The following is an 11,729-nucleotide window of genomic DNA, read 5'->3' as shown; positions in this document are numbered from 1 at the left end:
GCTAGTGGGAAGCAGCCGCATAGCACAGGGAGATCAGCTCGGTGCTTTGTGACCACCTAGTGGGGTAGGATAGGGAGGGTGCGAGGGAGGGAGTTGCAAGAGGGAAGAGGTATGGGGACATATGTATATGTATAACTGATTCACTTTGTTATAAAGCAGAAACTAACACACCATTGTAAAGCAATTATACTCCAATAAAGATGTTAAAAAAAAGAATTAAAAATAAAAGAAAACATCACTTTAGCAAAGAAGCCTCAATGGAAAGAAACACAAGAATGAATGAATACAATTGATAATGCCTAAGGGAAGCAGAAGGTGGAAAGAAAGAAAATGTTAACAATCAAGAAGAAATGAAACTTCTTTTCCTTTGTGGGAGGCAAGCTTTTGGTGGGCACACCTAAAAAGAGATTTGGGGTGAGCGGGAGATTGTTTACACAAAGGGGGAACTGACCAAATAAATACACTGAAAATACTGGGAGAGGTTTCTCGCAGGTGAAGAAGAGAGTTACAACAAGCCAGGAGGAGAGGCTACAGCCAACACTGTGGTGTTTGGTTGGAATTGGAGGTAATGGTGCTAACCCAAGGTATTTAATATATTTAGGAAGATAGAGAGATACTTAAAGACGTACGTGTTTGTGTAAGTGTGTATTCATGTAAGCATACATAATACTACCTAGCTCTGTCTACTGAAAGGGCCTGGATGCAACGTCATCCCAGGAGCAATGAGTGCACACAGCATCCAGATTCAGTTTCTAATTATTATCCTCCATCAAAGGGAATCACTGGTCACAAAGGCATTTAATAAACGTTTATTCTCCTCCTACTCCTTTATTATATAACTGCTTTATTAATAACTCCTGTTATTCTCCTCCTTCACTCCTTTGTTTTCTTAAGGCAGGGCAGCTTAGCTAAGTCTCTTAATTTTATTAACTATTAGACAACAATTAGTGTAATATAAAATTTTTGTCTTAATAACCATTTAGGAGAACCCAGAACTGAACTCATATATACTTCAAAGTATATAATAAATATACAATTAACATATTCATATTTTCTTTTAAAATATTCATTAAACTTTTGGAGCAGAATGTTAAGCAAGTTTAATTGATACTTCAAAGGTCAGGCATATCATAAGAATTTTTCTAAGGCTGAAAACAGTTCACCAGACAAGGCCTGGTACCCTGTACATAACGTCATTTGGCTTGTCTCTGTCTGTACCTTACAAGTGCCCTTTTCACAGTGAATCATAATGTCAATTCAATCAGTACAATTTTTTTTTAACAGAGTGAATTCTGCAAGCAAAAAACACAGAGTATGTTCTCAGCAGGTTATATTTGACTTGTAAATTCCATTCTCTTGCCTAGTTACACAGAATACAAAGTTACTGACCTTTACAAATATAGTCCATTCATTTTTTCAGGGTTTTGACTAATTAGACGACAGAGAGAGAAATGGAAGGTAAAAGATAAATCATCCTGATCAATTTTCAATTTCTTCAACCTCATCATTTTTCAATATAAGTAGGGTGATTCTGATTGATACAACAATGCCCAAGATGTAATGGGGCCCAACAAAAAAATTACACACAGTAGGCCTAAAAAATGAATTCCATGGCTGCAAGGGTTTTCTAGCTTTACTAATAAAATCCCATTGGCCCAAGGCGTCCACCAAGATCTCCTCACCAAGAACCAGTGTCTGGCAAATGCTTTGTGGGAAAACTTGTCAAAAAGATCACCTGATATGCCCAGACATTCTTCTTGACATATTCATTTATGCATTCCTCAAATGCCATGACATGCCAGCTATGATCTCCTAGTTATTTATATCTTACAAGTCCTGTAACTCCTAATCCAGTATACTACTTATTCTGAGTTTAATGAGGGATTAAAAGAAAAGAAGAAGGTGACTCTACCTTCAAGGGATTATAACCACTTCCTTTTTTTAAAACAGGTATCACAGCCTACTCTTCTCTTCTTCCACTGAAAATAATTTGTTATATACACCTCCCTCTTTTCATCACTACAGATTATAAGGAAACAATTTCTAAGAAGGGTGAACTTTCCAACTCTATTCTCAACACCATGTCCTCTTCCATGGCCCCACCAATCACTCCCTCCACCAACAAAAGTGTTCAGTGAGCTCCCACAGCATAAACTCTGCTCAGCCCTGCAGCCATTGAAGCTACTAATCTTTTATTTCTCCAAAAGCAAACTTCCTCCACACACTGTGCCTCCACTTCACCTCATGCTCATTCCTAGCTCGCTGTATCCTGACTTCTGACCCAACTAATTCTACCAAAACAGCTCTTAATGATGACCAATGACTTTACTAATTACTAACTCGATACGCTCTTTTTTATTCCCCAAGTCTTGATGTTATTTCATTGCTCTAATTGACTGTCAACCTTTACTTCCTTTACAAAGATCTGTTTTCAATTATGCCACTGGAGGTTACTTGTCCAAGGTCACCAACAGGCAGGAAGTTACAGAGATGCAATTGGAACACAGATACGCCTGTGACCAGAGCTTGGGCTCTAAACCACTCCTTTGAACTGTTTTTCAAAAATGAAGCAAAGGCCATTCCATGGGGGAACTGTACCCACAACCTTGATATTAATAATGCAATCTTCAGATGCAGGGGCCAAATCCAGCCCATTGCCTGTTTTCGTAAATAAAGTTTTATTGGGAGCCAGTCCATTTACATAGTGTCTATAGCTGCTTTAATGCCATTGTAATGGCAGAGTTGAATCACTGTGACAGAAGCAATATGGGCTACAAAGCCTAATTTTTTTTTACTATCTAACCCTTTACAGAAAAAAAGTTGCCAATCTCTGTTCTAACCAAATGTCCTTTAGGTTCATCATTTGCAAATCTGAGGATAACTAACTCATCTATTTGTAGTGAGAATTAAGGAGAACAGCATATCTGGAATAATCTAATGATAGTAGGTACCCCAAAATGTCAGCTGCAGTCTAATTCAGGCACTCCATTCCAGTGTTCATTTAGGAAATAAAATCCCATCCCTACTCTACCCCAGCATCGTATCATTCCTTTCTTGGAGGTTGTTTGCTCCAGCCACATGTACCCCATCTCTCAACACTACACAGAAGAGGTAAATGTCTCCTGTTACAATCAACTTCAAAGCCTATGCCATGAGTTGTTTATTTCTGTTAACAGTTCCACCACGCCTTTACCCAGGCTTGGATCTTGGAAATCAACCTGTATGTCTCAAATCTTCTCTTGCTCATTTGTGAAGTCCTATTTATTCAACCTACACAACAGCTTACAAGTTATCCGTCGTCTACATTTCCACGGCCTAATCCTTTCCAGTTCCCACATCTCTCACTATATCATCCCAGGAGCATCACAATTCATCTCCCAAGTCAACATTTATAAAGTGGTCTGCATATAAGTGTCAGACATGGCAAAATCATTCTTAAACAAATATCTCCTTTTAAGACTACCCAACATCGTGTCATTACTCATTGAGTTAAGTCCTCGGCTTTGCATTCGAGTTGATTACACATGACTCCAATCTACACTTGCAAACTAACTTCACACTACATTTCCTGGGTACTTGCTATGCTCCACATACTATGTTAAGCACTGGAAATAAAAGGGGGAGAAACTCAACTCCTGTCCTCAAGAAGCTCAAAAAACAAACAAAAAAATACCACACACAAAGGGAAGTGTTTTAGGAAAGGTCTGAACAGAAAGGTGTGAGCCCAGAGAGAATGCAAGAACTATTTCTGCCACAGTGGGCAGAAGGGATGAGGGTTGAGGCTGGCTTCACCATTCTCAAAGAGGAGAGACATTAAAGAAGAAAACTGGGGTGGGGAAAAGAAAGACACAAAAATAGGATGTAGGATCTTTACCGTTTCTCAGCTTTTTTTCTCCAAAGCAGTGCTTTTAATCCAGAGGCAATTCTGCCCCCCAGCAAGCATTTGTCAATGTCTAAAAACCTTTTTGACTGTCATGCTTAGGAGAGAGGGGGTGCTATTTGCATGCAGTGGGTAGAGGAAAAATGCTTCTCTGACATCCTACAATACAAAGGACAGTCCCCCGCAGCAAAAAATTATCCAGCCCAAAAGGTCAATAGTGCTGGGGTTGAGCAACCCTGGCCTAGAGCCACAAGAAACAGGAGTAAAGGAGGGGGTGGAAGTTGAGTTAATTTCAGGAAGTTTGTAAATACAGAGATGGCAAGGAAGGAGAATGAGTTATGCTGGGACCAACTTGCCCACCAAAACCAAACGGAGAGAATTGCAAAACTGAACAGAGGGCAAAGTACCTAATAAACACTCCACATCTAGAGTCTCATGAATAGGGAGAGATTTGACTGTCAAGTCAAAACAATCAACTGTGAGGGGAATGAAGAAGAGATGGGCAAAGAGGCTGAAGCAGAGGCTATCAGCACTTCCTGTTACACATGATCCAATTCAACAAATATTTATTGCACAGCTGCTACGAGATGTCATGGGGAAAACACAGAGATGAGATAAATAAGTCATAATCCCTGTCTGCAAGAAGACTGGATTTCATAGAGTCACAGATGTATAAAACAAACTTACAGTTACCAAGGAGGAAAGGGCGGGGGGTGGGGGGGATAAATTGGGAGACTGGGATTGACATATATACACTACTATATATAAAATAGATAACTAATAAGAACCTACTGTATAGCACAGGGAACTCTACTCAATACTCTGTAATGACCTATGTGGGAAAATAATCTAAAAAAGAGTATATATATGTTTAAATGATACACTTTGCTGTACACCTGAAACTAACACAACATTGTAAATCAACTATACTCCAGTAAAAATTAATTTAAAAAAAAAGAAGACTGGATTTCAGTAGGGAGAATTAGGTAAGTATATATGTCATTATAATACAAGGAGAAATATAAGATACATGTCATAAGTGGAATACACAGGGTTTTGAGTACACACACCTTCCAAAGATTCTATCCAATAATAAAGGATAATTGTACTTAACACCTTCTTGCTCTTCCAGTGAAAGAAAAAAAAAAATCACAGCACAGTAAATTATCTTTGCTTGTAAAGCTGTATATGTCTGGCATAATTAACCTAATTAAAAATGTAAAATATTTGTTACTTCCAAATAGCCCAGTTGCTAATACTAACAAGGGAAAACCAGGATATTTTATATAGAGTATTCCCATAGAGGTTTCACTTTCTGTTGAGAGATCCATGAAAAAAAATCAGATCCAATACCCTAGAGTAAGTCCTGTACCACTGAGAGGCTCTTAGTTATGTTTTGGTTACTTTTTTTTTTAACTTTGCATGGGTTTCATTTCTCTTGAGGTTAGAAAGCCATCCAGAGGATGGCTCTTTAAATATTCCTCTCAGAAGGAGACTCTAAGTCAACATGAGAAAATAGTTAGAGAAATCCCTAATGGTCCAGCCAACATACATTTTTCATAAAGTGATTATCCTCCTGCAGCCTCAGCTTCCTAAGCCTTTTCCCCTCCTATAATTGTTTTCCTTGTAGGCCAGGCAACAATTACCACTGCTACAAGACTGAGGAGGTTCACGAGCAATATATTTTACAATACATAAGTGTACTGTCTCTGGTATCTGGTGCTTTTATCACTAATTGCACTATAAAATGTGCTATTAAAACAGGGAGAAACAAGATTGTAAAAATCACATAATGGACCATGACCACTTACAAAAGCCATTCATTAATGTTACTGTACCATTTATTTTTCTTTAATTTTCTAGTTATATAATTATTTTTCCAAATTTTTACTTCTAGGGGATACCAACAAGAAAAAGAATAAATTTGGGAATTACAAAACTTACATGCTTGCCCTTGAATGTACTGTTTTATAAGTTTGCTCAATATTAAAATTACACAGAACATCAGACAATGTGCTATGAACACTGAATTCCTAGGGAACATCCACATGACCTCTTCAAAGAAATGACAGGCATGGCAAATGCATTTAAGCCTGATTTCTAGTCAAACTTTAGAGCATGGAACAGAAAGCATGAAAAAAAATCACAGAAGGATTTCACAATTCTAATCTATGAAACATACAATATAACAAAGCCAATAAAACATTAATATTTTGGGGAAAGACAGAATGATCAAATATTACTGCCAATTACTGGAGGACATGGGTCAGTGGAGCTGCCTATAGTATTTCCTATGTCATTAGCACTCGCTAATTCATGGGCAAATTTTCAAGTTTGTAGATGACCCTTTCACCCTCTTTGTTATTTATTCCACATCTCATCATTTAAAAAATAGGAATCAGGAATAAGAGAGAATGAAAATAAAGGTATTTGGTTACCCATTCATAATTCTAATGAATTCTAAGATGGAAGTAGGAATTTTAAGTAGTGCTTCAGATAAAATACTGGGATCGTCTCTAGGATTCATTTATCCATTACCAGAGACAAACTAGTTCTAATAATACCACAGAACACAAATACCACAAACAAAATAGTGACTAGTCTCTACAAAACTAAACACAAGTAGCCAATTAATGAACTGGGGTTGACTGTTCTTCTCTTAGTAGGAAAATCTTCTGTTAACTGAAGAAGTAACTGATGCATTGATTTTAAGTGTCAGTAAGGAAAGTGTGATTGAGCTTTGGTCTTGCAGAAAAATGCCAGCACTTGTGTAACCTCACCATACTTACTCTCACATATTTTCTTAAATCTTTAAATGGCCTAACCTTAATAAATCAGAACCTACTTTTAAAATAAAAGATAAGTCACAATTAGAAACATCCAAATTATGCGTAAATTGTTACTTTTTTCTCCTGAAGATATTAGCTCGTGCTCAACCTTTCTACAGGGAGACTGTCAGAAAGTCAGAAAGACAGATTATACATAAAACGTTTGCTCTAATTTCAGAAACTGAAGTCACTTAACTCTGTTGGAATCATTTTAAAATAGTTTGAATGGTAAGAACAAGTCACTTTTCAGACTCCCAAATATGTGAAGTACTTAAAAACTGTGTTGGAAAACCTAAATAAAAATCAGAAGCTTATTTTTCACCCATGTCATCTCCCAAAAATGATTCCCTAAGACGTGCCAAAGCTGCATTATTAAATGAAGTTGAATGGGGACACATGAGCCCACATACAAAACTTACTTTGTCAGATGCCTCAGAAGCCAAGAGGTTAGTTGCAAGAGTTTGTAGCTTATGATGGGCCATGTTTTTAAGAGCAGCAAGACTGCGTCGTGTCATAGCTTGTTTTAAGTTGACTGCTGGGTGACTAAGTGAGTCAACGGCAGCAGGAGTTGCTTCATCACAAGCATTCAGTATCTCTACCGCTGTGATCCCCATCACACACCGGTCCAGTGCGCCTGGAAGACATATATATTCACAATCATTACACAACTCTGGAAGACTCTAAGTCATTTTTTAGGAAAGGAAAATGCATGGACATTTTTTAATGTAGGAATATGTTTTATCAGTGCCTCCCAGAAACATTTTCTTGTATCTCGTTCCTCTAATGATCTTCCATGTAGCATTACCTTAATCATTTCCTTTCCCGTAAGGCCCTACCACAACTTCCCAATAAACTCAAGTTCAGAGCCAAGATTTCAACAATTTCCTCCAGGCTTTTCTACTTTCTTTTCACTTCCAAGATGGTCTCCTTGATCACACCACACCATTAGTCTATTACAATAATTTTCTATATTTGCAATTTCTATAATTTTACCTTCCTCTAAAACTACAGGTCAATCTTATAGAATCAATTCAACACTAGTTGAATTCAACTCTCCACCTACTCTGCACCTTACAATGAAGATGGACATGAATGATGAACATACTGAAAGATCCACTTGAATTTCCTGACCACTGATCTCGGTGGGCCCTTAATAGTGACCACATTTCCATAGACCTTTCGTTTTCCTACTCTCCTAGTTCATTATTCCATACTTTCTTTCTCTTCCAATCCCAGCATTCCATCTCCTGCCCTCATCTGGATGAAAAGTTTTGTTTCCTATTTCATAGAGAAAGAAGCAATTAAAAAAGAAATTCCACAAACTCCCACTACCACATCTCCAGTCACATTACTCAATAATTATGAATGAACTATCCAGGCTCCTACCTAACACACCTGTGGCTTACACCCCATCCCTCTCTTGTCTGCCCAAGGACACCATGTCAACAATTCTCCTCTTTCTCTTCATCAGTTTTCCCTATCTACCAGATCATTCCCATCAGCTTATAAACATGCAATTATTTCACCTGTTTAAAACACACACACACACACACACACACACACACACACACACACACACACAGTTAACCCAGGTGGGTTAACTAGGTATGTATCCCATTTTTCATAATCATACTCTAAAGAGCTGCCTATTTTGCCACCTCCAAATTTTTCTCCTTCCATCTTCCTTTGAACTTACTCAAATCAGATTTTACACCAAATGTGCACAGAACCTACTCTCCACATTGCTAAATCTAATAGCCAGTTCTCAGTTCTCATTTTACTATCATTTACTGTCAGCAGCTCTCGATCTTCCTCTCCACTCCTTGAAACACATTTTGTCACTTGGCTTCCAGGCAACCATACCCTTTATTTTCTTCTTTTTCCTGGCAGGTCCATTTTAGTCTCCTTTGCTGGTTTTTTACATCACAGAAGCACATTTAAACCCTGGAGTGCCCCAACCGTTATCAACCTACATTCCCTTGGTGATATATCCAGTGTCATGACTTTACATATCTTCTATATGCTAAGATTTCCCACATTTGTACCACCCACTCTGACTTCCCTCCCTTGAACTACAGACTCATATATACAGTTGACCCTCATATATACAGTTGACTCATATACACAGTTGACCCTTGAATAACACAAGGATTGGGGCACCAAACTTCCATGCTGTTGAAAATCCACACGTAACTATACAGTCAGCTAGCCGTATCCACAGTTATACCTGAAGATTCAATCAACTGAAGATCATGTAGTATTGTGGTATTTACTATTGAAAAAAATACCCAGGCAGTTCAAACCTGTGTTGTTCAAGCATCAACTGTACAATTTACAAATCAACATCTCTACTTGAATATCTAATATTCAACTCCACTTAATATATCAAAAATCTAATTCCTGATATTCCCAAAATCTACTCCTCCCTCTGGCTTCTCAATATCTTAAAATGAATTGCATCCTTCAAGTTTCTCATGATTGAAACCTTGGAGTCATCTTTGGCCCATCTCATTCTTTTATGCTCCTCATCCAACTATCAGCAAATCCTGTTGGTTCTACCTTCAAAATATACTCAGACTTCAACCACTTTTCACCAGCTCCATTGCCATCACTCTAGTCTAATAATCCACCATTATTTATTGCCTAGGGACAACTGCATACAAGCTAATCTCCCTGCTTCCACCCTAGAACCACCTTTAGGCTATTCTGGAGAAAAGCAGGAAAATATAATCTATAATGAGGGGAAAAATAAAATCAATAAAAACCAATGAAACAGATTTTTTTTTAATTAGCAGACAAAACCATTAAAAGTTATTATAATTGTACTCCAGATGTTCAAAAAGTTTGAATAGAGAGACATGGAAGATATCCAAAATCAAACCTGTAGTTTTCAAAGATGAAAACTACAATGTCTGAGATGAAAAATATACTCAATGGGAACAAAAGCATATTAGACATTGTAGAAGAAAAGCTCAGTAAACTTGAAAACATAGACTAGAAATTATAAAATGAGACACAGAAAAAACAACATTAAAAATGAAAAAATAATCCTAGAGTTGTGGGCAATTTTAAGTAGCCTAATAGGCATATAACTGGAGTCTCCAAAGAGAGAAAAGAGGGGGGATATCAAACATCAAAAACATATTTGAATAAATAATGGCCAAAAGCTTCCAAATTTTTTGAGAACTATACACCCACAGATCCAAGAAGCACAACAAACCTTAAACACAAGAAATATGCAGAAAACTATAACTAAAGGGCTCAAAACTAATAATAAAGAGAAAAACTTTTAAAAGTCAGAAAAAAACAGACACAGCATATATAGAGGAACAAAGATAAGGATGACAGCAGATTTGTTTACTGGAAATAATACAAGCAAGAATAAAGTGGAATACTGAAAGGAAAAAACAAAAACTGTCCACCTAGAATTCTATACCCAGAAAAAAAATATCTTCAAAATGATGGTGAAATAAAAAAGTTTTTCAGATATACAGAAGCTGAAAGAATCACCCATAGACATGCACTACAAGAAATATTAAATATCAGGCAAAAGGGAAATCATTCCAGATGAAAATCTGGACCTACACAGAGCAATAAAGAGCAACAGAAATGGTAACTACAGGGGAAAATATGTAAAATTTTGTTTCTATATTCAAATTTCCTTAAAAGATAATATACTGTTTAAACAAATAAGCAAATAGAAAGAAATAATGTTCCAAATGAATGAAAACCATGAGCAACAATATGGGTGGTACAAAAGACAAGAAGTGGTAGACAGTGACCCAAATATTCTTGATTAGAACTATTCTTCACACAGAGTAACATGTCTGTGTAAAAGAACAGTAAGAGATAAGACAAAGGTAGGAGTGTACCACACTGTGGAGTGCCTTTTCTTAAAGGCTACGCGAACTAAAATTACTTATGTTTTTTTCATTAAGACAGTGGCATGAACCAAGTGTGGTTGTTATTGTTTTACTTCCTATGATTAATTTGCCAACAGAGTACAGGATGGATTAGAAGGTAGAAATAGAGGACAGAGAAACCAATAAAGATAGCCTAGGTGTGGAAAAAAAATATAGCCCGATATAAGAATAGTACACTGGAAAGAAAAAAGGGAAGGGAGGAGTACCTAATGGGAAGGACTTAGTAATTAACTGCACAGAGGACTTATGCGGAGGAAAGTAGAAAAGACAGTCATATTTCCACTCTAACAACCTCTTCCTTCAAAATTTCAAAGTGAATCCAAAGGGAAAAAAGAAACTTTGATTATACTTAGTTTTACTGAGATTTTAGAAAAGTACCAATTTTTTCTTAACCATTTCATCCTTTGTGTCTTTGCCTATCCTATCTTATGGTATTTTTGTAACAGAATGAAAAACAAAAACCTAGAAGATATAGAAAAGTTGATGATGTAATGCCATATGCTGTGAAACAGAAACATAAAATCAAATCTCTACTGTATTAAACCCTGCAGGCAAAAGGTCAAATATGTGAAGAAAATACTTGCTACTAAACCCTTTACTAATAAAAAAAGACTGGACACCTCCTGATTCTCTTTGGTTATTTTAGTAACAAGACAAAACCATCAATATAAATAAATCAAAATTAATTTTTTTGATATCCATGCTTTATATATGTTGCTTTATACATGTTGTGCCAGTAGACAAATATACATTAGTTCATATTCTCTGTTATATTTTATTGGATAACTAAGTTTTAAAAAATGATTCACTTCAGACTATACTACAAGACTACAGTAATCAAGACAGTATGGTACTGGCACAAAAACAGAAATATAGATCAATGGATTAGGAAAGAAAGCCCAGAGATAAACCCACACACATATGGTCACCTTATCTTTGATAAAGGAGGGAAGGATATACAGTGGAGAAAAGACAGCCTCTTCAATAAGTGGTGCTGGGAAAACTGGACAGCTACATGTAAAAGTATGAAATTAAAACACTCCCTAACACCACACACAAGAATAAACTCAAAATGGATTAGAGACCTAAATGTAAGAC

General features: G+C 36.7%; 1 protein-coding gene across 8 annotated transcripts in view; it reads right to left on the bottom strand.

Annotated features, from left to right (window-relative positions):
* Positions 1-11,729, bottom strand: part of WDR7 (WD repeat domain 7) — a 375,792-nt gene that overhangs the window by 293,679 nt on the left and 70,384 nt on the right. For all 8 annotated transcript variants that reach the window (XM_028480810.2, XM_028480811.2, XM_028480813.2 and 5 more), the window contains one exon: positions 7,128-7,342. In XM_028480810.2, coding sequence (XP_028336611.1) covers positions 7,128-7,342 — 215 coding nt within the window. The remainder of the gene's footprint in view (positions 1-7,127; positions 7,343-11,729) is intronic.

This window comes from Physeter macrocephalus, chromosome 19, assembly GCF_002837175.3.
Source record: "Physeter macrocephalus isolate SW-GA chromosome 19, ASM283717v5, whole genome shotgun sequence".
Lineage (NCBI taxonomy): Eukaryota > Metazoa > Chordata > Mammalia > Artiodactyla > Physeteridae > Physeter > Physeter macrocephalus.
This window is presented reverse-complemented; position numbering and strand designations above follow the sequence as displayed.